Source organism: Gorilla gorilla, chromosome 20, assembly GCF_029281585.2.
Source record: "Gorilla gorilla gorilla isolate KB3781 chromosome 20, NHGRI_mGorGor1-v2.1_pri, whole genome shotgun sequence".
Classification (NCBI taxonomy): domain Eukaryota; kingdom Metazoa; phylum Chordata; class Mammalia; order Primates; family Hominidae; genus Gorilla; species Gorilla gorilla.
The window spans coordinates 21,852,599-21,880,493 of record NC_073244.2 but is presented as its reverse complement, the minus strand read 5'-3'; the positions used below and the strand labels follow the sequence as shown (position 1 = coordinate 21,880,493).

The 27,895-nt window shown below is 58.7% G+C and overlaps 1 protein-coding gene across 8 annotated transcripts; it reads left to right on the top strand.

The window, feature by feature from the left end:
* WIZ (WIZ zinc finger) lies at window positions 1-27,895 on the top strand. Of its 8 annotated transcripts, XM_031004236.3 has the most exons (13): window positions 1-157; window positions 1,588-1,852; window positions 7,225-7,297; window positions 9,280-11,417; window positions 12,872-13,195; window positions 18,831-19,001; window positions 19,915-20,418; window positions 21,498-21,896; window positions 22,471-23,022; window positions 24,220-24,747; window positions 24,956-25,375; window positions 25,609-25,804; window positions 26,752-27,895. In XM_031004236.3, exons 2-13 carry the CDS (start codon window positions 1,648-1,650, stop codon window positions 26,909-26,911), a joined length of 5,670 nt encoding a protein of 1,889 aa, XP_030860096.2. In that variant the 5' UTR covers window positions 1-157; window positions 1,588-1,647; the 3' UTR covers window positions 26,912-27,895. The 8 variants fall into 8 exon arrangements, with proteins under 8 accessions (XP_030860096.2, XP_030860090.2, XP_063557139.1 ...); XM_031004230.3 differs by lacking the exon at window positions 18,831-19,001; XM_063701069.1 differs by lacking the exons at window positions 18,831-19,001; window positions 21,498-21,896.

The window sequence follows — 27,895 nt, the reverse complement described above, 5'->3', positions numbered from 1 at the left end:
TTTAAAGGGACAATGTCCCCCGAGCGGTGGAGGCGGCGGCGGCTGCGGAGGCCGCGGCACCGGCACCGGGAGCGGCAGCGGCGGTAGCGGCAGCGACGGCCGCACCAAGGAGGGGAGCTCCGAGCCCCGGCACCTGGCCGGCGGCGCCGCCTCCCCGGTGAGGCCCGGCCCGGCCTGGGGAGCCCGCGGGTGGGGCGGAGCCGTAGCGGGGCGGGGGAGGCCCCGGGCCGGGCCGGGCCAGGCGGGACCCCCCGGGGCGGGGGCGGGGGCGGGGCCTTCAGGGGCGGGGCCTGGTCGGGGGCGGGGCCGTGCAGGTGGGGGGAGGGGCGGGGGTCTTGGGGCAGGTGTCCCCCCTACCTCGGCGCGTCCCGCGGGGTCTCCTGCCCCGGGGTGCACGGGCGGAGGGCGCATCCCCCGGACCCTGGACCCCCGAGGAGTGGGCCCGCGCGGCGCAGCCCCCACCTCTGCGACCCCTGGGGGGCGTCCGGGTAGGAGCCCCCTCCCCACGCTGCCAAAGTGCTCCGAAGTTGCGGTCCCGCCCGTTCCCCGCGGGCAGTGCCCACCCAGTGGACAACCGCAGGTGCTTCCTCCGGGCCTGGGTAGGGACCCCCACCAAGACTGCCAGCCCACGGAGGAGCCCCCTGGGAATCCCCAGGCCCCCGAGGGCAGCGCCTGCAACCAGGCCTGGCGCCCCGGCCCCGCCCCGGTTGCCTGGGCCCGGCCTCCCCACCATCTCCCTGGGGAGGGCGCCTCATTCCTGCCCTTCACTTTCCGCCGTTACCTTGAAGGTATTTATAGGTAGAGAGGACAACCCCCGCTCCCCAGGGTCCTCATTTCTGGACCAGGAGCCCTATCGTTTTCTTTCGCCCGAGGACAAGAGCAATCTTGGTTGGGGGGTGGGGGGAATGGAGGAGCCCAAGCTGGGTATGCATGAGGGGTAATGTTGGGGAGAAGCGAAAGGGTTAATGCTGGGGTCACTTGAGGCTGTGTGTGTGGAGGGGGGTGAAGGGGTTAATGCTGGAGAACCCTAAGGTCCTGTGTGGGGGAAGGGTTGGAGTGTGGGAAAAGTGCAGGGATCATTGGTATGGGACAACCCAATGGAGAAAAGTAAAGGGGTAATGATGGGAGACTCCTGACGGTGTATAGGATCAGAGTGTACAAGTGGCTGGGATTCTTGCCGAGGAAACGAAGGCATGGCAGTAGGATGTGCGTGTGCATGGATGTGAGGGCAGGACTGGGGAAAGTGCAGCTGTGTGTGAATGAAGGGAGGCGTCTGGAGAAATGGTAAGATTGATGGAAGAAGACCAGGTGGCTGAGTGTGCATGTGTCAATATGGGTAAACTGAGGCAGTGCACGATCTGTATAAAGGGGAGGAGTTATTGATGGGGAGACGGAGGCATGCTGAGGGTAGGGGCCATTGGGATAGAAGGTGTGTGGAAAAGGTCTGAACACCATTAGCTCCCCTGGGCTGGGAAGTAAACTGAGGCAGTGAGCTGCAAAGTTGAGGACTGAGGTTTTGAGGGATGGGAAACTGAGGCAGATTCCCTTTCCTCCATCCCCTAAGCACTTCCTTCTCTCTATCCCCAGGCCCACAATGCCCCGCTGAGCGGGTCCAGCAGCTGAGTGGATCCAAGCAGAGAAAATCCGATGGAGGGGTCTCTGGCAGGCAGCCTGGCTGTACCAGATCGTCCCCGAGGCCCAGAGAGACTGCCTGGCCCGGCGCCAAGGGAGAACATCGAGGGTGGGGCCGAAGCTGCTGAGGGGGAAGGTGGCATCTTCCGGTCCACCCGTTACCTGCCTGTCACCAAGGAGGGCCCCCGAGACATTCTGGATGGCAGAGGTGGCATCTCTGGTAAGAGAATGGGCCGTGTGGCCCCCAGGGAGCATCCAGCCCATTCCCCAAGGCTCAGAGAGAGTCAAGTCACCCAGCGCAGCAGCGGCTGAGCTGGGATGCTGATTCCGCTTGGGTCCAGAGCCTTTTCTTTGTACTCTGTTTAGTTTCTTATTTGACAGTTGTGAAAACAGGTGTCCTGGGAGCCAGTGACCAGACCAAGGCTCCCCACTGGGTGGTGTGGAGCTGGGACTTGAACTCAGGTCAGCCTGGCTTCCTCCTCTGAGCATACTAATTGGGTTCAGAGGCCCATCTCAGCACCCCAGACTCCCTGCCCCCAGCCCACTTATTCCACAGGTATTCCCCACTCCCATCAGTCTATCCCAGCTCCCTCTGGCTGTCTGCGTGTATCCTGTTCCTGAGCCATGGGCCAAAACAGCTTCTGTAGTGGCTAGGGAGAGGCTGGGTAGTCAGCGATGCTGGCCACCCCTCGGTTTACCCAGCAAAAAGGTATCTCACACTCTCCCCACCTCCAGACGTGTTATTCACTCATTAAATACTGAGCACCTTCGGTGTGCCAGGGTATGTGCTAGGCGCTGGGAAGACAGCTGTAAACCAAAGAGGCAAGAATTCCTGCCCTCAAGGGGCTGACACTCTAGTAGGGGAAATGGACAACAAGCAACTAAACAAATATCAGAAGGACAGGTAATGACAGATGCTGTGAAGGCATTAAACAGAGTGCCAGGATCATGCCTGGGAGACCCGGGAGACCCTCCCTGATAGAGTGGCATTTGAATGGAGCATGGAGTGAATGGTGGGAAGGGCATTCTGGGTGGAGGGAACAGCCAGTGCAAAGGCCCTGTGGTGGGGAGGAGCCTGATGTGTCCAAGGACCTGGTAGGAGGCTGGTATGCCTGGAAAACAGTGGGCTGATGCATCACACCCCCCACCCCCATCTCCAAACACCTCATCAAGGGCTTCCTCTGTGCCAAGGCTTTTGCAAGATCATCTTCTGTCATTCTCCAAAGAACCCTGTGGAATAGCCTTCATTATTATTATCCCGTGTCAGAGATGGGGAAACTGAGACCCTGAGCGGTGACATAAGTTGCCCAAGGTCACCTAGCCAGGGAGTAACATGGCTTGACAGCCCTCACTCTTAACCACCCTGCTGCATCCTCACAGATCCTTGACCTGCTCTGGCCACCTTTACCACTCATGATGCTCGGATATTTATAAATACACAGCATCTTCTAGGGGCCACGCCCTGGGGCACAGCAGTGACTGAGCACACACCATCCTCGCTCTCATAGACCCCACCATCTGAGGCTGGGGAGACAGACGTTATGATACCGTGTTATGACCCGGTGTTATGTTAGCAGGTGTTATGACACAGCGGCTGGGGCTGTGATGAGGAAAGCACCTGGTGGGGAGCAACCAGGAGTTCCTGCAGGAAGTGAGAGGTAGGATGAGGGACAATGAGCCAGACCAAGGGGAAAGCAAGCATCTAGGCAGGGGGCTGTGTGCATGCAAAGGCTTAGAGGTAGCTGGTGGCATCTGCAGGTGTCAGGCAGTGGGGTGGCAAGGTGAGACCCCTGAGGGCGGAGGGTACACCCAACTCCAGAGTATCAGCACTCAGGGAAACTTTAGCAATCCCCTCCTCTAAGCCATTAATAACTGAGTTAATAACTGAGGCTCAGAGAGAGGCAGGATCTTGTGCCAGGTCGCACAGCCGGCCAGGGCTGGGCGGGGACTTTGATTTTGTGGGAGCCTGAGGGTACAGGCTCTAGGGATCCCAGGGTCCTCTCTGGGTCTGGTTCCGAGGGATTGGACATCTCTTCTCTACCTTGCAGATGCCCCAAGTCTGGGGAGAGGGGAAAAGCAGGCAGGTAGGTGCATCCTCACTCCCACTGGGGAATCACCCAGGGTCTCATACGTGCATCTGTTTTATAGCTTGGGGAAGAGAGAAATGTGGCTGCTGAGGGGGGCCAGGCCCACCCTTGAAGGTTTCCCTCAGCAGCTGGGGGCAGGGATAGGAATGGCTTGACTTGGAGTGAGGTCATGGCCTGAATGTTGGAAGAATGCCTGGGTTTGGGACACCATGTCTCTCCCACTGCCCTCTCTGCCCGCTTGATCTCCCCCTCTGGGACACGGGCACCTGCCCTACTAGTCTTGTGATGCCTATAAATAGGAACAGGCTCTGGGGCTGCTATTCCGCCCCAAAGCCTGGGCCTTCCTTTATCCCCACTCAGCCCTCGGAGCCCCCCAAGAGCACACTGGAGTGGCCACCTCCAAACTTCCCTGCCTGGGCAGGGGTGTGCCCGCTGCCTCCTCTGTCCCCCATTACGGCTGTTTACCCAGAGCTCCCACACCCCCTCTGCAGCTCCTGCCTCTCTGGTTGGGCCTCCCAGGTTCAGAAAAGACTCAGGGGCAGAGGTGGTCTGTATGGATCGATGAAGAGTCTGGTACATGCCTGGCATTGTGTTGGGGACAGGGCACCCAGGGACAAATGACATATCATTTCTGCTGTCTTGAGGCCCCAGCCTGGGGAGAAAATCAGAGCATGGAGTGACCGGACCTGAGGCTCTGGAGTCTAGCCTCAAGCTTCCCCCTTGAGACATCGCTGAACCAGCCCTGATCCCCCAGGCCTCCCACCAGCCTTCTTCCCCTCCACCGCCACTTCTCTGGATGGAGCATTTACTACAATCTTGCTGGCACCCATTGCTGGCCCTGCGAGACTGGGTCGGTGGCTGTTCCCATTGCACAGAGGAAGAAACCAAGGCTCGGAGTGGGAGAGGCACGCCCTTCAGGGCACCCCTGGGGTCTTGAACTCGGATCTGTCTGGCTCCAGAATCTAGGTTCTTGGCCACTCTACCAAGTTGAACCCCAGGCTTGGAGTTCAGGCTGCTTATGGACACCCCTTGCCATCAGCATTTGCAAACTCTCTCGGGGAACCCAGATGGCAGGAGCCAACAAGGGCCCCTTGGCATGGCCACTGCCTAAGGGCTGCGACCTAGCGCCTCATCTGACCCATAGGGACTCCTGGATCCCCATCAACTGTGGAGGCCTCTGGGTGAAGAAGCCCCCATCCCCAAGGTGTCTTGGACACAGGGCACTGCTTGGCCTGCTTCCTCCAAAGTCACTGCCACTAAAAATAGGAGCCTCGCTGGAATTGCTCAGACAAAGAGGCCACGCGGTCCCCTGGCTCTTGGAATTCTTAGACAACAGCAATCGCAGAATCATCAAATCTGGGACGCCCGGAATCTTGGGAGCTTGGGGTCCTAGAACCTCAAAAGCAGGATGCCCGGGACCCTCAGACCCATACCTCTAGGTCATGCTAGGGCAGGTTATATGTGAACCGGCTGCCCTCTCCTGAAAAAAGTCAAATCTATGACTCACATGTTCTCTAGAGACCCTGTTTCTTGGCTGGGCCAGGCCTTTCTTTCCCAACTCTGAACGCCCTTTCCAACACCCCCATCCTAAAACCAGCCCTTGCACCCAGGCACAGCTCTGCTGCCCATCAGTGTATCCCGGTGGTTCTCAAATGGGGGTGATTCGCCTCCCCCTCCAGGGGACACTTTGGTAATGTTTGGTGACAATTTTGGTTGTCATAACCGAGGGCTGGGGAGGTGCTGGCATCTGGAGTGTGGAGGCCAAGGATGCTGCTCACCATTCTGCAATGCACAGGATGGACCCCACCCCAGAAAATGATCTGGCCCCAAATGCCAATGGTGCTGATGTTGAGACACCTTGCGCGGTAGATGATGCAAATTTCCATACCCCCACCACCCCTTCCAGAGGTCACACAACAGTCACAACCCTTTTCTTGGGTTCAGAAGAAGGACCCTCAGCCAGTGACCACACCTTTCTGGTCAACACCCTCTCCCCACCCTACCTCCGTTTTTATCCCTTGACTCTCAACAGTCAGCTCTCAATTTCTCGGGCCAATTGGATGATGAGGGATTGGAAAAAGAATTCGCCCCAGCCCTATCCCTTTTTCTGGACCATCCTCAAATTGAGGCTAATCCAACAATTGCATCTGTCGGGCTCTGGACGGGGCACAAGTTCCCCCAGTGTGTTAACCTTGGCCCGGGCAATTGGCCTGCTCCCCGATTGGCAAGCTTACCCGCGTCAGGCAAGTGTGGAGGGCAGAGATGCAGGCCAGGATTCCTGTGGTCGCTCCAGGCATTGGCTCCACAGGCGGATAATAGAGAGTTGGCTCCATCTGTGTTGGTGGGGAGGGGGTCCCAGGAGGGGACTGGATTTCAGGACATAGGCCTGGGAGAGGGTGCAGAAGGCAGGGATGGGCTCTCTGCAGCTCAGGTTAGAACAGGTGCCTCGTTCATCATCTGGCAAGGATTTGCTGAGCACTTGCTCCATGCCAGGTGCTGGAATGCTACAGTGAACGAAGCCGACAAAGTACCTGGTCTACTGTGACTACACGCTAGTAGGGGACCCAGCAAGCAGTCATCCCAAGAAAGAGCCAGGTGATTTCAGAAAGTTCTAAGAAAGAAATGAAACAGGTGCTGAGAGAGAAAATCATAGGGGCTCATTTGAGTTAGGCGGTCAGAGATTAGTGCCCCGGGCAGAAGACATAGCAGGTGCAAAGGCCCTGAGGCCCAAAAGAGTTAGGTGGGCTTGGGGCTTCCTGAGGAGGCCCATACAGTCAGAATGGAGGCATTGAAGGGCCAGGAGAGAGACGGGAGGTTGGAGAGACCAGCAGAGGTCTGACCTCATAGGGCCTTGTAGGTGGTGGCTAAGAGTCTGGTTTTTAGGCCGGGCACAGTGGCTCACACCTGTAATCTTAGCACTTTGGGAGGCCGAGGTGGGTGGATCGCTTGAGGTCAAGAGTTTGAGACCAGCCTGGCCAACATGGCGAAACGCCCTCACTACTAAAAATAGAAGAATTACCCAGGCATGGTGGCACACGCCTGTAATTCCAGCTACTCGGAAGGCTAAGGCAGGAGAATCGCTTGAACCCGGGAGGCAGAGGTTGCAGTGAGCCGAGATTGCGCCATTGCACTCCAGCCTGGGCAACAGAGCAAGACTCCGTCTCAAAAAATAGAAGTCTGGTTTTTATTATAGGTATAATGAGAAGCCAGGTGAGTTTTTACCAGGGTGAGGCTTGTAAAAAACCACCCTGGCTGCTGGGTTGGGGGAAAGAGAGGAGGGTTGGAAGGCAGCAAGGCCCTGGGGTCCCCCAGGAGAGCCAAGGGGACTCTTCCAAAGAAACCCCTTTCAGGGCTCAGGACCACAGAGGCCACGGGCCTCTCAGGGAGAGGAACTGGGAGCCAGCAGGGCCTTTCTGAGGCACCTGGCAGGGCTCCTGGAGCTGGGGTGTGGAGGGCCCCAGCCAGGAGGACCCCAGCCCCTCAGGGTCTCCCCTCTCTGTTGCAGACGGGCAGCCCCATCCCGGCCTCAGCGAAGCCCTCCCCCGTGTCACCTCCGCCACCCATCGGATCAGCAGCTGGTGAGTGCCATGCTGGCCCTGACCTCAGGGAGGGCAGGGGGGCAAGCAGGACATCCCCAGGCCTCAGATAAGCCCCTGGGGAATGAGAAGGGGACAGGAGGGAATCAGGAGGCCAGGCAGGAGGAGGAGTCAGCTCCCGGCAGGCAAGCCCCTGGGCGTGTGCTGGGGTTGGGGGAGGTCTGGGATGAACACAGAGGGTCAACTCTCATTATCCCTGCCAGGAGCAGGGCCAGAGGGGCAGGAGCCTGGATGTTGGACCCTTCGAGTCCTCTCCCTGCCAGGTGACCCTTAGAATGATACTAGGCCTCTCTGGGCCTCAGTTCTCTCATCTGCAAGATGGAGTCCATAAGATGCATCTCATGAATTCGCCTTGAAGATCCAAGGGGCATTGGGTGAGAGCAGGAATCAAGAGCAATGCTGATGGTCCCTACTCTCTATTGAATGGCTTGGCAGGTGCTAATAAGTCATAGCCATCTTTTTTTTTTTTTTTTTTTTTGAGAAAGTCTCACTCTATCGCCCAGGCTGGAGTGCAGTGGCGTGATCTCGGCTCACTGCAACCTCCACCTCCTGGGTTCAAGCGATTCTCCTGCCTCAGCTTCCCCAGTAGCTGGGATTATAGGCACCTGCCACCATGCCCAGATAGTTTTTGTATTTTTAGTAGAGATGGGGTTTCACCGTATTGGTCAGGCTGGTCGAGAACTCCTGATCTCAGGTGATCCACCCACCTCAGCCTCCCAAAGAGGGGGGATTACAGGCATGAGCCACCATGCCTGGCCAGGTCATAGTGTTTATCAGGATTACTAATAGCTCTCAGAATGAACAAGAATATTATTAATTAATTAATAATAGCTGCTATGAGCTACGCTCTGAACATGTGTTTATCCCCACTGAATCCTTGCCACAGCCCCAGGAGGATGGTCCTGTTAGTATCGCATGTCAGTGATGGAGCTTAGAAAGGTGACCTTATGGTCTCCACCCAACATCTGAATGGAACATTTCCACATCTGCTCCATAAGCGTGATTGGCATCCCCTGATGGAGGCAGGATCTTGAAAAGGAAGGGAGAACCGATCTCAAATGGTCATAATAAGAACCTACACTGGGCCAGGCATGAGGTGAAACAAAGCATTTCTCAAGCACTGAGTTGTGTCATCCTCACCCTACACCCTGTGGGGTCATTGAAAGGTTGTGGTTGTGAGCATTTAAAGAAGCACCTGCCTTGTGTTGCAAGCACCTTTTGTTGATGATGGCTATGAGAAAGCTCCACAGATGTTGTATAAGGACAAAGGGGTTCCCAGTTCTTGGGAATTACCCCCAATTTCAGGATTGGAAAACTGAGGCCCAGAGTGGTTACCTTGCCTCCCCCAACCCCACTCCCACCCCTCTGCCCAAGAAGGTCAGGATCACTGGGGCCAAAGGCTTAGCAGGGACATTCAACCTCTCCTGACTCTGCCTTTCTGGAGGGGGAGATGCAGAGAAAAGGAACATTCCTTTGAACTGTTCTGCCACAAAGTTAATCGCCAGATCTGGGGGAGAGGTGAAACTAAATTAGCAAAATCACCCCAGTTTGGGGAGAACCAAGACAGAAGCAGCCTGGAGCACAGATGAGAGGCTTGGGTCCTCCCTGGGGAGAGATGAGAGTTGACTGTTGCCACCAGACTTCTTAGAGGTGGCCACATCCCCGTGTGGCCCAGGGGTGGTCTCCGTACATTCCTCCACAATGCAGCGGGGCTAGGCTTTGTGGACAGGTGCATCCTAGGAGTTGAACCTGGCTTTTGACCCGATAGGTCCGGAAGGATCCACGTGGACTCCCCCTACCTCCCACCCTCACCCCCACCTCCCACCCTCACCCCCACACCCCTGTCACCCTCGGGCTGGATCTCTGGGGCCTGCTTCAAACGGCCTGGGAGGACCCCCATCACCACCCTAGGAAGGAAAACTGCAGCCCATGGCTAACCTGTCCCCATTGGCACTTCCTTGCAGCTGCTGGGATGGAGGCAGCCTGGACTTCCGGCCGGGCTCCCCACCACCCCATCTCCTGGGCCATTTCCCAGGTACCCCTGATGGCCGGGGGCCCTGGGAGCACCCCCTTGTCCAGGAGGCTGGGGAGGGCATCCTATCTGAGCGGAGATTCGAGGACTCAGTCATTGTGAGAACCATGAAACCCCACGCTGAGCTAGAGGGCTCTAGAAGGTTCTTACACCACCGGGGGGAACCAAGGCTTTTGGAGAAACATGCCCAGGGCCGCCCCAGGTTCGACTGGCTCCAAGATGAGGACGAGCAGGGATCCCCCCAGGACACAGGGCTGCACTTGGACCTGCCTGCCCAGCCGCCACCCCTCGCCCCCTTCAGGAGGGTGTTTGTGCCAGTGGAAGACACCCCGAAGACGCTGGACATGGCGGTGGTGGGTGGCAGAGAAGATCTGGAGGACCTGGAGGGCCTGGCCCAGCCATCCGAGTGGGGCCTACCCACGTCAGCCTCGGAGGTAGCCACACAGACCTGGACAGTGAACTCGGAGGCTTCTGTGGAGCGGCTGCAGCCGCTACTGCCCCCGATCCGGACCGGGCCCTACCTGTGTGAGCTGCTGGAGGAGGTGGCCGAAGGGGTGGCCAGCCCAGATGAGGACGAGGACGAGGAGCCGGCCGTGTTCCCATGCATCGAGTGCAGCATCTACTTCAAGCAGAAGGAGCACCTCCTGGAGCACATGAGCCAGCACCGCCGAGCCCCGGGCCAGGAGCCCGCTGCGGACCTGGCCCCGCTGGCCTGCGGGGAGTGCGGCTGGGCCTTTGCTGACCCCGCTGCCCTGGAGCAGCACCGGCAGCTGCACCAGGCCTCCCGGGAGAAGATCATTGAGGAGATCCAAAAGCTGAAGCAAGTTCCAGGAGACGAGGGCCGGGAGGCACGGCTGCAGTGCCCTAAGTGTATCTTTGGCACCAATTCCTCCAGGGCCTATGTGCAGCATGCCAAGCTGCACATGCGTGAGCCCCCAGGCCAGACCACCAAAGAGCCTTTTGGAGGCAGCAGCGGGGCTGGCAGCCCCAGCCCTGAGGCCAGCGCCCTCCTCTATCAGCCCTACGGAGCTGCCGTTGGCCTCAGCGCCTGTGTCTTCTGTGGTTTCCCCGCGCCCAGCGAGAGCCTGCTCAGGGAGCACGTGAGGCTGGTGCATGCCCATCCCCACTGGGAGGAGGATGGCGAGGCTTATGAGGAGGACCCTGCCAGCCAGCCGGGCACTAGCCAGGATGCTCACGCCTGCTTCCCTGACACTGCTGTGGACTACTTTGGCAAAGCTGAGCCGTCCTTGGCCCCCATGTGGCGGGAGAACCCTGCTGGATACGACCCCAGCCTGGCCTTTGGCCCAGGATGCCAGCAGCTGAGCATCAGAGATTTCCCGCTGTCAAAGCCACTCCTGCATGGCACGGGCCAGAGGCCTCTCGGAAGGCTGGCCTTTCCCTCCACGCTAGCATCCACCCCCTACTCCTTACAGCTCGGGAGAAACAAAAGCACCGTCCACCCACAAGGGCTGGGGGAACGGAGGCGCCCTTGGAGCGAAGAGGAGGAGGAGGAGAAGGAAGAGGAGGATGTAGTGCTGACCTCCGAGATGGATTTTTCCCCTGAAAATGGGGTCTTTTCACCCCTAGCCACCCCCAGCCTCATCCCGCAGCCGGCCCTGGAGCTGAAGCAGGCATTCCGAGAGGCCCTGCAGGCAGTAGAGGCCACCCAGGGGCAGCAGCAGCAGCTCCGAGGGATGGTACCCATTGTGCTGGTGGCGAAGCTGGGGCCGCAGGTCATGGCGGCAGCCAGGGTGCCCCCAAGGTTGCAGCCCGAGGAGCTGGGGCTGGCAGGCGCCCACCCCCTGGACTTCCTGCTCCTGGACGCGCCGCTGGGCGGCCCGCTGGGGCTGGACACACTCCTGGATGGGGACCCGGCCATGGCACTGAAGCACGAGGAGCGGAAATGCCCCTACTGCCCCGATCGCTTCCACAACGGCATCGGTTTGGCCAACCACGTCCGGGGCCACCTGAACCGCGTGGGCGTCAGCTACAATGTGCGCCATTTCATCTCCGCTGAGGAGGTGAAGGCCATTGAGCGCAGGTTCTCCTTCCAGAAGAAGAAGAAAAAAGGTAGGGCAGCTTCACTTTTAAAGGCCCAGGAGACACATGGCTGGGCAACCCACCGTTGATCTAAATTCTCTCCCTTAGTGCCAAGCAGGGGGACATTGGGGCCTCTGCTCCTGAGAGACTTGAGAGCCACAGTAAAGGCCACCTGGTCGGTGGATGTGTGGAGACGCCCCAGTCCCCTGGCCATTCCAGCCACTGGAGGAAGGAGTGTAGGTAGAAGAGTCAGCCTCAGGCAGAGAATTTCATTCATTTCTCCATTCAACAAATATTTACTGAGCAAGGTTCCCCTCTGTTCTGGGGACCTGGGGACACAGCAGTGGACAGAATAGTAGTTCTTGGACTCTTGGAGTTTATGGCCCAGTCCAGGAGTGGTGGGACCCCCTCCACCCCACACTGGCCAGCTTCAGAACCCCCTGGGGCTGCATGTAAGGTTTGTCAGTTCCCACAGTACAAGGCTCTGATTCCAGAAGTCTGTTTCCACAAACAGGAGCACCCTGGGTGGTTCTGACATTGGCAGACACAAAGCCCACTTGGGGAGGTGCCACTATGGTGTTTGAGTGTGTGTGTGTGTGTCTGTGTGTGTGTGTGTGTCTACGCACTAGGGGTGGGGGGCAAGGGGTGGACAACCAGGAAACCAGGCAGTGACGACACCAAGTGAGCAGGGCTGAGATGCGGGGAAAGCTGGGAGAACCAGGAGGCTGGGGAAGCTGAGACAAAGTCCCTAACTCCAGTTGCAGGGCTCAGATAAGGCTCCCAGCAGAGGGCATTACATCCATTTGTCCATTTCTTCATCCAACAAATATTTAATTTACAGCACTTCGGTGATCATGAGTAAAAATAGTCACGAGAAGGCTATTAATCAAATACTCTCATAGAAGATGGCAGGTCCACAACTGGAGAAGCATTTCTTTTTCTTTCTTTCTCTTTTTAAGAGACAGGATCTTGCTCTGTTGCCCAGGCTAGAGTGCCATGGGGCAATTATAGCTCACTGCAGCCTCAAACTCCTAAGCTCAAGCAATCCTCCCACCTTAGCCTCCCAAGTAGCTGGGACTACAGGCATGCACCACTATGCCCAGCTAATTTTTTTATAGAGATGGGGTCTCGCTATGTTGCCCAGACTGGTGTCAAACTCCTGGGCTCAAGAGATCTTCCCGCTTGGCCTCCCAAAAAGCTGGGATTACAGGCGTGAGCCACCGCACCTGGCCCTGGAGAAGGGCTTTTGCAGAAGAGGTCCCTCCTTGATGTTGCCAGATGTGGGAAGGGGGTATCTGGGAGGGTCAGGCTTCCTGGAATGGGGTGGGAGGATGCACGAGCTGAGAGCTGAGGGGCAGGCAGGAGCAAAAGGGCCAGCCACGGGGAAGAAAGGCAGTCCAGGGTGAAGCTCTGAATATGGGGAGGGGTTGGGGCTGGGGAGTAGCCCCCTCTCCACCTCAGGCAGTCCTGTCCTCTCTCCACAGTGGCCAACTTTGACCCAGGCACCTTCAGCCTGATGCGCTGTGACTTCTGCGGGGCTGGCTTCGACACACGGGCCGGCCTCTCCAGCCACGCCCGGGCCCACCTACGTGACTTCGGTATCACCAACTGGGAGCTCACTGTCTCACCCATCAACATCCTGCAGGAGCTGCTGGCCACCTCTGCTGCTGAGCAGCCCCCCAGCCCCCTGGGCCGAGAGCCTGGGGGTCTGCCTGGCAGCTTCCTGACCTCCCGTCGGCCCCGCTTACCTCTCACGGTGCCCTTTCCACCCACCTGGGCTGAGGACCCTGGGCCAGCCTATGGAGATGGTAAGGGGAGGGGACGGGCTGTGCTGGAGCCCCATCCTTCCCAGGGGCCCAGAGCATTGGAGGGGCGGGGCTGGAGGGGCAGCCGCTCAGCTTTCCTGGAAGCATTTTGAGTCACTTTACAAAGTATGTTGATGACTTTCCTTACAACCACCCTGCTATTTAGGTGTCCTTTCTGTTTCACTCAGGATCTGGGCCAGGTCTCTTTCTGGATCCAGTTTTTCACTATCTTTCCTGCCAGTGACTTTGACAAATGCTTACTGAGCTTTTACTGGGAGCCAGACATCGTTCTAAGCACTTTACAAACATGAACTCATTTACATCCTCACAACAATCCTATAAGGCAGGTATTATTTCTTCCACATTACAGATGAGGAAACTGAGGCACAGAGAGTTTAATTAACCTGCCCGAGGTCACACAGCTGGAAAGGGTGAAACAGGGATTTAAAACCCAGGCAGCTGGGCCCCAGATTCTTTGCTGTTAATGACATCTTCTGTCTTGAGAAGCATTGTTATATAGAACTTTCTGAGATGATGGCTGGAAATATTCTCTAGATATCTGCACGTCTTACAGGGACACCATTGGTCATGTATGGCTGTTAAGAAATTGAAATGAAGCTAGTGCCAGGCTAGTGGCGATCCTATTGGATAGTGCAGATCTAGAGTCTAGATTTTCTTTGTTTTCGAGATGGAGTCTCGCTCTTTTGCCCTGACTGGAGCTCAGTGGCACAATCTTGGCTCACTGCAACCTCCGCCTCTGGGGTTCAAGTGATTCTCCTGCCTCAGCCTCCTGAGTAGCTGGGATTACAGGCGCCCATCACCACGCCCAGCTAACTTTTGTATTTTTAGTAGAGATGGGTTTTCACCATGTTGGCCAGGCTGGTCTCAAACTCCTGCCTTCCAGTGATCCGCCTGCCTCAGGCCCCCAAAGAGCTGGGATTACAGGTGTGAGCTACTGTGCTCAGCCTAGAGGCTAGATTTTTTTTGAGATGAAGTCTCACTCTGCCACCCAGGCTGGAATGCAGTGGTGCAATCTCAGTCACTGCAACCTCCAACTCCCAGGTTCCAGCGATTCTCCTGCTGAGTAGCTGGGATTACAGGCGTGCACCACCACGCCTGGCTAATTTTTGTATTTTTAGTAGAGACGGTTTCACCACGTTGGCCAGGCTGGTTTCAAACTCCTGACCTCAAGTGATCTGCCCGCTTCGGCCTCCCAAAGTGCTGGGATTACAGGCGTAAGCCACTGCACCCGGCCTAGAGTCTAGATTTTCAACCAATGTTTGCTTTATCTGGCAGACCTGATATGCTCCTCCATTATCAAATGCTTGCTATGTACTAAGGTTTTTTAATTTTAATTTTTTATTTTTTTGAGACGGGGTCTTGCTGTGTTGCCCAAGCTGGTCTGGAACTCCTGGGCTCAAGCAATCCTCCTGCCTCAGCCTCCCAAAGTGCAGGGATTTAGAGGCCTGAGCCATCACGCCTGGCCCCTGTACTAAGATTTTAACATGTGTTAAATCTCATTTATGCCTCAATGTAAGTCTGTACAACTAAGATTGCTGTGTTTCTGTTTTATTTGTTTGTTGGTTGGTTTGTTTGAGGCAGAGTCTCACTCTGTCGCCCAGGCTGGAGTGCAGTGGTGCCATCTCGGCTCACTGCAGCCTCCGCTGCCCAGGTTCAAGCGATTCTCCTGCCTCAGACTCCCGAGTAGCCGGGATTACAGGGCATGCCACCACACCTGGCTAATTTTTAGTAGTGACGAGGTTTCACTGTGTTAGCCAGGATGGTGTCTATCTCCTGACCTCGTGATCCACCTGCCTCGTCCTCCCAAAGTGCTGGGATTACAGGCGTGAGCCACCGCACCGGCCATGTCCCTGTTTTAAGGATAAGGAAACCATAGGTCATCTTCTTTGCCACAGCCACATAGCTGTAGAGCTAGACTTCTGAGCAGCTTGTTTGGTGGTGTCTCTAGTGGAGGATGGCTTGGAAATCCATAAGTCCTATTTGGTGAAGGAGCCCAGGACTGGGCACTGCAAAGGGAGTGGACAAGTGAAGGGCCCAGTCTTGCACAGCCTGACTTTGCACGAGCCTTTACAAGGCAGAGAACTTGGCTACAAAAAGTAGTTGGGCTCTGAGGAATGGAGAGTATCTGAACAGGGGGAATCGTCCCTGGGACTGCTGGAGGCTGGGGCTTCCTTTGATACTATTCCTTCTTTTTTTTTTTTGAGATGGAGTCTCGCTCTGTCTTGAGATGGAGTATTGCTCTGTCGCCCAGGCTGGAGTGCAGTGGCACGATCTCGGCTCACTACAAGCCCCACCTCCTGGGTTCACACCATTCCTCTGCCTCAGCCTCCCGAGTAGCTGGGACTACGGGTGCCTGCCACCACACCCGGCTAATTTTTGTATTTTGTTTAGTAGAGACAGGGTTTCACCGTGTTAGCCAGCACGGTCTCGATCTCCTGACCTTGTGATCCGCCCGCCTCGGGCTCCCAAAGTGCTGGGATTACAGGTGTGAGCCACCACGCCTGGCCCTTTTTTTTTTTTTTTTTTTTTTTTAAAGATGGAGTCCTGCTCTGTCACCCAAGCTGGAGTGCAGTGGCACGATCTTGGCTCACTGCAACCTCCGCCTCCCGGGTTAAAGCAATTCTCCTGCCTCAGCCTCCCAAGTAGCTGGGATTACAGGCGCCCACCACCATGCCCAGCTAATTTTTTTTGTATTTTTAGTAGAGATAGGGTTTCACCATGTTGTCCAGGCTGGTCTCAAACTCCTGACCTCAAGTGATCCACCCCTCTTGGCCTCCCAAAGTGCTGGGATTACAGGCGTTAGCCACCGCACCCGGCCCCTTCGGTACTATTCCTACTTGCAGCTGCTGGGGTCCTACCTAGATCTGTACTCTGGGCTCAGTCAGACCCACTCACAAGCCCACTTGAAGGGCACTCATGAGCCTGCAAAGGGGAGGGTGGGGCTATCAAAGCCCCCTCTCCTTGGAGGTTCAGAGAGGACAGGGGCTGGTTGAGGTGACACCTCAGGAAGGGGCAGAGTGGGGACTTGACCTCAGGCTTCTTGCTTCTGCTAAAGGCTGCTCCCCAGGCACTCAGCTCACCCACGTCTGGCTTGTAGTGTCTCAGGGGTGGCCGCGAGACAGAGCTGGCTCTGAGGATGGCTAGGGGTGCAGGAGGCACTGGAGTATAAGGAATCAGCCTACGGATGAGAGGAGCCAGGTTTGGCACTGCCCTGGCCTTGTCCTTGGGAGGGAGAGCTATGACCAGTCTTTCAGTGAATAACTGCGAGGCAGAGGGTTGGCGGTTAAGGAGTGATTGGGAAGATCTTGGAAGCCTTGCCTTAAGTAAGGATATGCAACATTAGGGCTAGGTCTGGGCACTGGCGCTGCAAGGCTGTCGTTAGAAGCCTGCCCCCTCTCCCTAAGTGGGCAGGAGGGGGCGGGTGCCAGGTTGGGGGCGGGGCAATGTTCGGATTCTAGCCCCACCCAACTGTCAAGGAACAGCTGGGGACAATCGGAGAGAAGCAGGCGGTGATTGAAATGTATTGCCGGCCTTGTGGGGTTCCCTAGGTCTGCGGAACGGCACCGTCGGGGGACGGTTGGATAACAGGATGATACTGGAGGGATTCTTGTGGTTGGAGATCAGGTGTTTTCCAGGATCCCCGACTCGGAGATGGAGACTTTCCGGAAAGGGAATGGGGCAGGGTCCTAGGGCAGGTCCTAGCTCCGCCCGTCGGGGCTCTTAAAGAGTTTGGACGTTGTTTAAGGGGGTCTGAGTGAGGCCGGAAGATTCCCATCCTAGGGATAGAGATGTCCGGGGACTGGGCTGGGGCGGCGGTTAGAGGCCGCTGGGCGCCCAGTGTGGGTGCATCCGCTAGCCAGGGCGCGCGACAAGCTTCCAGCAGCTGCAGCCGTCCGCCCTCAGGGCCCAGACGAACGGTTTCGCTCGTGGCGCTCGGTGCTCGGCGCTCGGCACTCGGCAGGCCACCCTGGGCGCGCCCTGAGGGGCGGGGCGGAGCGGGTTTGGCGGCGGCGGCAGCGGCGCTCGGCACTCGGCGCTCAGCTGCTCCCGCCTGGGGCGGCCGCCCCGCGTGCGCCGGAGCCAAGATGGCCGCCTCCACCGCCCAGTGCCGAGTGACAAAAGCGGAGAGCAAGGCGGCGGCGGGGCCGCGCGCGGGGGGCGCCCGGGAGCGCGCGCCCGCGGGGGCGCCCCCGCCCAGCCCCCCGAGCCCGGGCCCCGCGGCACCCCCCGCGCCGCCGCCGCCGCCGCCCCCACCCCCGCCGCCGCCGCCGCCGCCGCCACCACCGCCACCGCCACCGCCGCCGCGGGACGGGCCCAAGGCCGAGCCGGAGCCGGGGCCCGGGCCCGCGTCCGCTCCCGCGCCCGGTAAGAGCCCGCGCTTGGGAGGGTGCGGGGAGGGGAAGGTCGGAATCCCGCCTGCCGGTGCCGCCGCCCCGGACGCCTTCCGTCCAGTCTGCGGGACACCCCCCCCCCCCCCGGCCCTTTAGTTGTGTGGGCCCAGGGCCTTCTGTCGCCGCTCGCAGGGTCCCAGGCCTCAGAAACACTCCTCCGCCGCTCCTCGAGACCTTTGCCCCGTCTGACAGATGTCCCTTGCCTCCTTTGGAGCCCCGGGAGCGTCCCTTGCCACGGTTCCGGTCCGTCCGGTGCGGAAACTCACTTCAGCCCTGCCCCATCTGACAGACGCGCCCACCCGACCCGGAGACTTTGACAAAGTCCTCGGTGCCCCAGTCCTCAGCGCCTACTCTTTGCTTCTGTGAGACTCAAACTGAGCATAGAACCTACATGGCCCCCTGCCCCGTTACATCCCACTGAACGCCTCCAAGGCCCCATCTGGCACAGTTCCTTCATCCTTTGCTCTGAACTCTAAATTTGGAGTTCAACCGGCCTCCCAGGCCCCTTTGAAAAACTAGACGTGAAAATTCACCCTTGGTTCCCTCTGCCACACACTCCTCACTCAGGGATGCTGCGGGCCTGATAGATGTCTCAGAAACTTAACACAAAGTTCTGTGATTCCAACTCTTTCTGTCTGCAGTCAGATCGCTGTAGGTGCAGACACCTTACCCCACTTAGGGCCCAGCTTGTGATGAGTAGGCCACCCCTGGTCCCCCATTGTCTCTGCAGCCCCAGCTGTCTTGTCTGGTGGAGATTCCTCACAAGTGCTGTGAAGCCACCTCCCTGTCCCTGGCTCCCTGGCTCCTTGCCTCTGTGTGGCCTTTCCAGCCTCCTGACCCTGGTGTTGTGTTGAATTCCCTTTCTGAGTGCCTCCCACCCTCACCCTCGAGACAGGCAGACGTTCCCCCTCACAAGTTCTGCCCAGAGAGATCTTTTCTTTGAGATCCCCTGGGATGGGAGTTTGGGCTCAGATTTGCATTAGACCCCAGACCTGTCCATGCTGTAGTGTGTGGAAGCAGCTGCTGGCGTCTGCTGTCAGTGGCAGCCTCAGTGTCCCTGCACTGGACTGGTGCTGGGGGTTATGGTGGAACCTCAGCTTTCCTGGGGTGAGTCGCTTCGCAGAGTGAGAGCAGACATCACAGATAAGGAAGAAGGCCATCTTCTTAGTTCTGGCTATAGACAGCCTGCAATTTGTCTGGGCTGAGCCTGTCTCCCCAACCCACAGGCCTGGGTTCTGAGGAAAACGCAATGGTGGCCATGGACTTGGGCTCTCCCTCGCTCCCTAAGAAGAGCCTGCCTGTCCCTGGGGCCCTGGAGCAGGTGGCCAGTCGGCTGAGCAGCAAAGTGGCTGCAGAGGTTCCTCATGGCAGCAAACAGGAGCTGCAGGACCTCAAGGGTGAGTGGCCCAGGTGGCATGGCAGGGGATGCTGGCCAGGCTGGTTACACTCACAGGAGCACTCTTGTGCCTTGGGGTTAATGTGGGGCCCCAGGTTGCCTGCAGTTTTCCCTCTGGCACCTTGAGGCACCAAGGTTGGCACTCAGCTGTCTTCTGTCTTGAACTTCTACTGTCCTGGGCATGCGTGGCCCTGAGCTGCACCCTCACGGGGCGAGGGACAGCATCCAGAAGCAGTGGGTGTGGTGGTCCAGAGCTCATACTCAGACCCAGCTCATTTGCTGAATCTGGCCTTTGCTAGCTGTGCAGTCTCTCGCATGACACCATTTCTTCGTCTGTTGATCCTAAGGTTGTTATTGACTAGTGACGGGCCCTGGGGTGGACTCCAGGGAGGTGAGAGGAGCAAAATGAATTTGGCCCTTGCTCTTGAGGGCCATTCAAGTTGGGGAACGGGGAGACAGAGAAGCAGATAGGCAAGGATAAAGGCTCTGTGGAAGAGGGTGCAGGAGACTGCAAGGACCAGTGTTTCGGGCAGGAGTTGAGCCACAGAGGGTGGTTAGAACTTAGTTCAGTGAAGCATGTGGCTGTCAGGTCAGTGTTTGTGTGAACCTGTTGCCAGGGCACCCCGTAGGCCTGAAAGGTGTCCCACTGGCTGGATGACAGAAGGGCTCTTATCTCCTGCTGTGTGCCCTTGGGCACAACTTTTCCCTCTCTGAGTCTCAGTTTCTAACCCTTATTGGCAAAGCAGCCAAGCTATTCTCTGCGTTGTTAGGGTCATTGTGAGGTTTGGGGGGCCTGACGGAGGCAAAACACTTCCATGGAGCCTGGGTGAGTGGGACTCTCGGGGGAGGAGAAGCGGGAGAGCTGGGCCGCGGGCCTCACAGCCTGCTCTCCCGGCCTCTGTGTTGCCCTTCAGCCCAGAGCCTGACCACCTGCGAGGTCTGCGGTGCCTGCTTTGAGACCCGAAAGGGCCTGTCCAGCCACGCGCGCTCCCACCTGCGGCAGCTGGGAGTGGCAGAGTCGGAGAGCAGCGGCGCACCCATCGACCTCCTCTACGAGCTTGTGAAGCAGAAGGGCCTGCCTGACGCCCACCTTGGGCTGCCCCCAGGCCTGGCTAAGAAGTCCAGCTCACTGAAGGAGGTGGTCGCCGGGGCCCCCCGGCCCGGCTTGCTCACCCTGGCCAAGCCCTTGGATGCCCCTGCTGTCAACAAAGCCATCAAGTCGCCTCCCGGCTTCTCGGCCAAGGGCCTGGGCCACCCGCCCAGCTCTCCACTCCTCAAAAAGACACCACTGGCCCTGGCGGGCTCCCCTACCCCTAAGAATCCTGAGGACAAGAGCCCCCAGCTGTCCCTGAGCCCCCGGCCGGCCTCCCCAAAGGCACAGTGGCCTCAGTCTGAGGATGAGGGGCCCTTGAACCTCAGTGAGTGTGGGTCCCAAGAGCCGAGGGAGGTTCTGGCGCTGGGAGGGACGGGACCTCAGGTTGGGCTGTAGCCCAGGGACAGGGCCCAGGGTGGGTGGGGGCGGTGGGGACTACAGCTCCCATGTCCTGGGCCAGCCAGGCCAGAGTATTGGTCAAGCCTCTGCATCTCCTTTTGGGCCGCCTTGGATGTGGATCGTGTCTCCCACTTTACTTTGCTGATCTTCCCCTGAAAGCCTCACTGTGGCTGACGAGCCTGCCAGGGTCATGCTCGCCACTGAGGGGCAGTTCTTGGCTTTCTCTGGGCCTGTGGGTAGGGGCAGTGAAGGTAACCAGGGTTCCTGTGGCCTAGCTTTCTCAGTGATAGTTGGAAGCATCTTGGATAGACAGGGGATCACCTGATGGGAGGTGCCCACGATTGGTCCTGTCATCAAGTCTTCCTGGCTGTCCACCATGCAGAGAGGCAGCTCTCTGCGCCTGCCGGTGAAGCCCCACCTCCTGGGCTGCCTGTGGGCACGGCAGGCAGGGTTTGGGAAGAAAGCCTCCAGGTGCAGTGAGCAGGTTTAACAAGGACGTCCCTTACAACATCAGGTTTTCCCATATCTTTGTGGACATTAGAGTCTGGGGGTGACCCCAGGGTCTCACCCCCTGCCCAATGGAGCCCCCCATTTGGCACCTCATGTTCCCTTGAAGTTGCTTCCACTGAGTCTGCCGTGCTTCCAGGGGCAGGGCCTTGAGCAGGTGTGCCCTTGGCTGCGTGAGCCCAGCAGCCACCATCGCCCCCAAATAGCTCCCACAGCAGGGATCCTAGGGGAGAGGGTCTGGGAGTATCTGATTACCTAGAATTTGGTCACTGCCTGTCTACCCAAAGTCCTTAAGCTCTCTACACTCCCCTCGATGCCAAAGGGCTAGGCAGGAAACAGGATGTCCTGCTTCCCAAACTTCAAAAGAAATCTGCGGCCTGAGTCTTGGACCCCCCAACTGCCTGAGCAGCCAAAAATCACACCAGACCCTCCTACCTCAGGCCCCCAAGGCCGGCCAAGGTGGCGGCCGTGAACCCCCCCTGTGTTTTGTCTCCGCAGCTTTAGATAGTGACGGGGGCAGAGAGCTGGACTGCCAGCTGTGCGGTGCCTGGTTTGAGACCCGCAAGGGCCTGTCCAGCCACGCCCGTGCCCACCTGCGCCACCTGGGCGTCAGCGATCCGGACGCCAAGGGATCCCCCATAGACGTGCTCCACGGGCTCATCAGGAGGGACGGCGTCCAGATCCGCCTCCCACCCAGGCGCGGCGCCCTGGCCCACCCGGGGCGGCCGCCTCCCACCTCCGCGGCCCTCTCCTTGCTTCCCCCCCCACCGCCGGCCAAGAAGGCCAAGCTGAAGGCCGCGGGTATGGCCAGCCCCTGGGGGAAGCAGGACCTCTCGGCCGCCACAGCCGCCGGCATTTTCTGGGCCTCTGATGTGGAGCCGTCTCCTCTCAACCTCTGTAGGTTCTCGCTTCAGCTGCCCCCTCCTCACTGCGGGCCCTGGAGCCCCTCCCGGGGGGGGTCACAGCCCCCTCCCTGCTGGGGCAGGGAGTAGACAGGGGCCCTTGGCAGTGGGCCGGTTCTGCCCAGAGATCTTGTTGGCAGTGGGCTGCTAGGCCCTCTCTCTTGGCCTTTGACCTCCATGACCCTTCCTGAGAATGAAGGCCAAGGCGGGGAGATCCTGCCTTTTAGTGTGCAGAGCACCCACATCTGCCCCTGTCTGGATGGCACATAGCACCTAGGCTGCCTCCCTGCCTCACCCTGTCCTTGTTGGGACCCACAGAGCAATGGAATCTTGGTTCCATCCTCCTCCGCCAGGACCGAGGGCCCATGTGCTCTCTGGAGCCTCCCCTCACTCCTGCCGGGTATCTGGCCCCCAGCCCCGCTCCTCCACTCCCTTACCTGCACCTGCCCTCACCACCCTAACCTGTGGGCGTGCTGCTGCCGCCCACGCCCAGCCGACCAGGACACTCCTGCAGGTGACCATGCTGGCAGTTCCACGATGCTAACTGCCCCTTTCTCCTCCTGCTGCAGCCTCAGGCCCAGAGCCAGCACGAGACATCCGCTGCGAGTTCTGTGGTGAGTTCTTCGAGAACCGCAAGGGCCTCTCGAGCCACGCGCGCTCCCATCTGCGGCAAATGGGCGTGACCGAGTGGTACGTCAATGGCTCGCCCATCGACACGCTGCGGGAGATCCTGAAGAGACGGACCCAGTCTCGGCCTGGTGGACCTCCCAACCCACCAGGGCCAAGCCCAAAAGCCCTGGCCAAGATGATGGGCGGCGCAGGTCCTGGCAGCTCACTGGAAGCCCGCAGCCCCTCGGACCTTCACATCTCACCCTTGGCCAAGAAGTTGCCACCACCACCGGGCAGCCCCCTGGGCCACTCACCAACTGCCTCTCCTCCTCCTACGGCCCGAAAGATGTTCCCAGGCCTGGCTGCACCCTCCTTGCCCAAGAAGCTGAAGCCTGAACAAATACGGGTGGAGATCAAGCGGGAGATGCTGCCGGGGGCCCTTCATGGGGAACTGCACCCATCTGAGGGTCCCTGGGGGGCGCCACGGGAAGACATGACACCCCTGAACCTGTGTAAGTGTGACCCTGCAGTAGGGCAGGGAGAACAGTTGGAGGGGTCTCCTCCCTGCCTCCCCTTGGGGGTATCCAGAGTGCCTAGGGTTGAATTGGAAGGGAGGACACGCAGGTAGAGAGGACACAGGGTTAGCTGTGTATTCCTGCTACGCAGACCCCTGCAACTGAGCTGCTGCTCAATTGTCCTTTATTCATTTGAGAAGCAGGATTGTGTCATTCAGTGACAGCAGAAAGATTCCATCTGTTGTGCCATTTCAATCTATTGGTAGTGGCTGCCAGCCAGACTCCTAGGGAGAAAGACTGCGGAGATCCATTAGTGATGTCTGCTACAGCAGGAGCGTAGGGACTGGCAGTGAACGTCTGAACTGTGTCTTTCTGACATTTTTGGTAATTAAGTGCTTGACATTGGGAGTCAAGTGTGAGTTAAGATCTCTGTTCCTCCACAGTCTAGCTTTATGTGACCTTGGGCAAGTTTCCTCATTTGGAAGATGGAGATCAGCATAGTCCCAACTCTGTCTGGTTTTCTTGAGGATTAAGTGGGATAAAGCACTTAGCACAGCACCTGGTTACAGAAAACTCTGTATGCCATCATTGTAATGTCACTTGCTCGCTTGCCTGTCACACCAGCACTGTGTTCATTCTGCTCAGGTTGATTGGATGCCCACTGTGTGCTGAGCAGGTGAGGGCAGCCCAGGCTGTGCCTTAGCGCTCACGTGCGTTGTGTACCAGCTCTGTGCCCCATGCTCAGAGCTGTTCCCATTTTAGACCGTCCCAAAGTAACACTGGGAGGTAGGGGTTTTCATCTCCATTTTGCAGCGGAGGAAACAGGCTCAGAGAGGGAAAGTGACTTGCCCAGGATCATACAGGGAGATATCTTGAAGCCAGCTGGAATTTGAAGTGACAGAACAAGCAGAAGAGCCAGACGTTAAAAGGGCCTCTGGAAGCCCAGATGAGGGAGCAGGTTGTTGCGGTCTGGTGGGTGGTGTGGACAGGGGTAGCTAGGCAGCTGGCACTGATACGGGGGCTTTGAGCTTGGAGGCTTCCTGCCCGCAGCCGCCGCCTCCTTCTCCTCCTCCTCCTCCCTCCTCCTCCCTCCTCCTCCCTCCTCCTCCCTCCTCCTCCCTCCTCCTCCCTCCTCCTCCCTCCTCCTCCCTCCTCCTCCTTCTCCTCCTTCCCCCTACCCTGGATCCCCTGCAGCGTCCCGGGCAGAGCCGGTGCGCGACATCCGCTGTGAGTTCTGCGGCGAGTTCTTCGAGAACCGCAAGGGCCTGTCGAGTCACGCGCGCTCACACCTGCGGCAGATGGGTGTGACCGAGTGGTCCGTCAATGGTTCGCCCATCGACACACTGCGAGAGATCCTCAAGAAGAAGTCCAAGCCGTGCCTCATCAAGAAGGAGCCACCGGCTGGAGACCTGGCCCCTGCCCTGGCTGAGGACGGGCCTCCCACCGTGGCCCCTGGGCCCGTGCAGTCCCCACTGCCGCTGTCGCCCCTGGCTGGCCGGCCAGGCAAACCAGGTGCAGGGCCGGCCCAGGTTCCTCGTGAGCTCAGCCTGACGCCCATCACTGGGGCCAAGCCCTCAGCCACTGGCTACCTGGGCTCAGTGGCAGCCAAGCGGCCCCTGCAGGAGGACCGCCTCCTCCCAGCAGAGGTCAAGGCCAAGACCTACATCCAGACTGAACTGCCCTTCAAGGCAAAGACCCTTCATGAGAAGACCTCCCACTCCTGTAAGCAGCGGGCGGCAGGGTCCTGGGAGGGCGACCGCCAGGGCCTGCCAGGCCAGGCAATGCCACAAGCGTGCACACTGACCCCAAGTGGGGCCCCCATGGCTGGGTCTATGTGGGAGGCGGGATTGGCACCTGGCCTGGGCAGGGCCATCTGGGTGCACCTGCCCCCTTCGGGCTGTGACTCAGCAGCACCCCCTCCGCCCCGCAGCCACCGAGGCCTGCTGCGAGCTGTGTGGCCTTTACTTTGAAAACCGCAAGGCCCTGGCCAGCCACGCACGGGCACACCTGCGGCAGTTCGGCGTGACCGAGTGGTGCGTCAATGGCTCGCCCATCGAGACACTGAGCGAGTGGATCAAACACCGGCCCCAGAAGGTGGGCGCCTACCGCAGCTACATCCAGGGCGGCCGCCCCTTTACCAAGAAGTTCCGCAGTGCTGGCCATGGCCGTGACAGTGACAAGCGGCCGTCCCTGGGGCTGGCACCCGGGGGCCTGGCCGTGGTCGGCCGCAGTGCTGGAGGGGAGCCAGGGCCCGAGGCTGGCCGGGCAGCTGACAGTGGTGAGCGGCCTCTGGCAGCCAGCCCGCCAGGCACCGTGAAGGCTGAGGAGCACCAGCGGCAGAACATCAACAGTGAGTGCTGGTGGAGGAGGGTCGGGAGCGCAGCAGGCACCTGTCAGGCCCACCCAGCCACTCCCCAGGCGCTCTGCCGTGGCCCTTAAGTCCTTTCTCCAGTTGCTTACCCATTCACCCATCCATCCCCCATCCCACCCATCCAGGTAGCATCAGTCCTCAGCTCTTGTGTATTCCAAGTCTCTGCAGCATCCACCCCTCCCACTCATCTCCGGTCCCCCTCTCCACCTTAGAATTTGAACGCCGACAAGCCCGCCCTCCAGATGCCTCCGCAGCCCGGGGAGGCGAGGACACCAATGACCTACAGCAGAAGCTGGAGGAGGTGCGGCAACCCCCACCCCGAGTCCGGCCAGTCCCCTCCCTGGTGCCCCGGCCCCCCCAGACATCACTTGTCAAGTTCGTGGGCAACATCTACACCCTCAAATGCAGGTAGGCTGCCCCTGGGGGAGGGAGGGAGACCACCTGAGTGGGCCTTGGTCACCCGGAGCCTTGGAACAGGATAGGGTTTGGTGGAAGCTGGGAGGTGTCGCCTCAGTGGCTGCCCTTGTGTGTGGTGGGGCTCAGGCTAAAGGCTGACACCCTGAGCTTTGTAGCCTGCGAGACCTGGGTTCAAATCCCAACTCTGCCACTTACCAGCTTAGTGACCTCAGGGAAGGACTTACCTGCTCCTTACCTCAATTTCCTCACTCATAAAAGCGGGTTGATAACAAACCTACCTTACAGATTTGTTACGAGGAGTAAGCGAATTTAATATTTATAAAGCACTCAGAACTGCCTGGCACATGGTAAGTAAGCACTCAACTAGTGTCTGGCTCAAGAAAAAAGTAGATCTTAGTTAATTCTTACCAAAGTCCACAAGTACATTGAAGAGCAGCGAACTGGGACTCTGAGACGTGAGGTGACTTGCCTGAGGCCATACAGGCCAAGTCAGAAGTCAGAGTCAAAGCCACGTCTTGAGCCATGGAGCTTGGGCTCCAGGCCTCTGTGCTGTGAGGCCTTTTTAGGTGCCAGGAAGACAGGAGGAGGAGGGGGGCTTGGCGCGTTGGGTAGGATTTGCTTCTCTGTGCCCTCTACTGTCTCAGATTCTATGTATCTGCCAGATGGCAGGGGTACTTGGAAGCCAGTAGCCCTTACCTGGCACCAGTGACTTCTGAGCATAGAGGCAGGGGTCTCTGTGAGACCCTGCCATGACCCCATGGTGAGTGGAGGTGGCTGTCCTCGGGAAACGCCTGACTTCTGGGTCCCTCTTCCCCCGCCTCCTGGGCTGGCTCTGTCCACACTGAGTAGCAGCTGGTGTGCCCAGGGATGTTGGCAAGGCTATGCTTCCGCCTCTCCTCACAGCACTGGCCACTCCCTCTCTCTGTTCCCCCATGCAGGTTCTGTGAGGTGGAATTCCAGGGCCCCCTCTCCATCCAGGAAGAGTGGGTGCGGCACTTACAGCGGCACATCCTGGAGATGAACTTCTCCAAAGCGGACCCCCCACCTGAGGAGTCCCAGGCCCCGCAGGCACAGACAGCGGCGGCAGAGGCTCCCTAACACAAAAGCATTCCCGATCCCCTCTCGTGCCACCTCTGTCTCCTCTTCTTCCTCCTCTGTGTCCTCGTCCCTCTTCCTCTTTCTTTCTGTTTCCAAAGGAGCAAGCCAAAACCTCAAACCGGCGCCCCTTGGGGGCCGGGCACACTACAGCCAGGGCGCCGAGAGCCAGCTAGCCGCCCTTCCCCCAGCCCGAGGACTCTGGGGCCACAGGGTGTCTTCCTTCAGCCCATGCCCACCTGGTCCAGTAGGGGCAGCAGCCAGGTCTCTGGTGGCAGCCGATCTGGTCACAGGGGAGGACAGCACTCCCCCATCTAGCAGCCAGGCAGGGCGATGTCTGCCATCCGTGGCCATTTGCAAAGACCCCAAAGAACCCTGTTCTGGTTCCCTCTCTCCCCCATGAATATCCTCTCACACGCATGTACATGCGAACACACACAACACGCACCTCGTGAGACCCGGGACCTGCCCCGGACCCCCAGTTCCTGGGTTGAACGACCACATCATGCCACGGTGCTTGCTCAGGGGAAGCCACGCTCCCTCTGTGGGGCCTGCTGGGGCCTGGGAGCCCCCCACTGAGCCCACAATGCCACGGAAATCCTTGTTGGCTGCCCCCAAGAGGGGCCTTCCCAGCTGGGAAGAGCTCAGAGCTGACAGCTGCCTCCTGCCATGTCAAGGCCCCCCAAAGAGCCTCAGGGGCTCTGGGGCCCTGGAGGGTGGGGTTGGGGGGTGGGACTCTCCTCCCCCACTCCTGCTCCCTCTCCCTTTTCACTGTTGCTTTCTATGTATAGCTCCCTAGACCTTTCACTTTTTTAAAAACGCGTTTTGTGTAGAGAATAAGGAACGTGGATCTTTTTATTTTGCAATCCTGGGCCAGCTAGAAGCCAGGAGCTGATTGACCTTTTAACTTTTTTCAGTGGCCACATTTTGGTTATCGATGTACCTAGAAGTATGTAAATTAGATTAAATTTCTCTTCTGGAAATGCC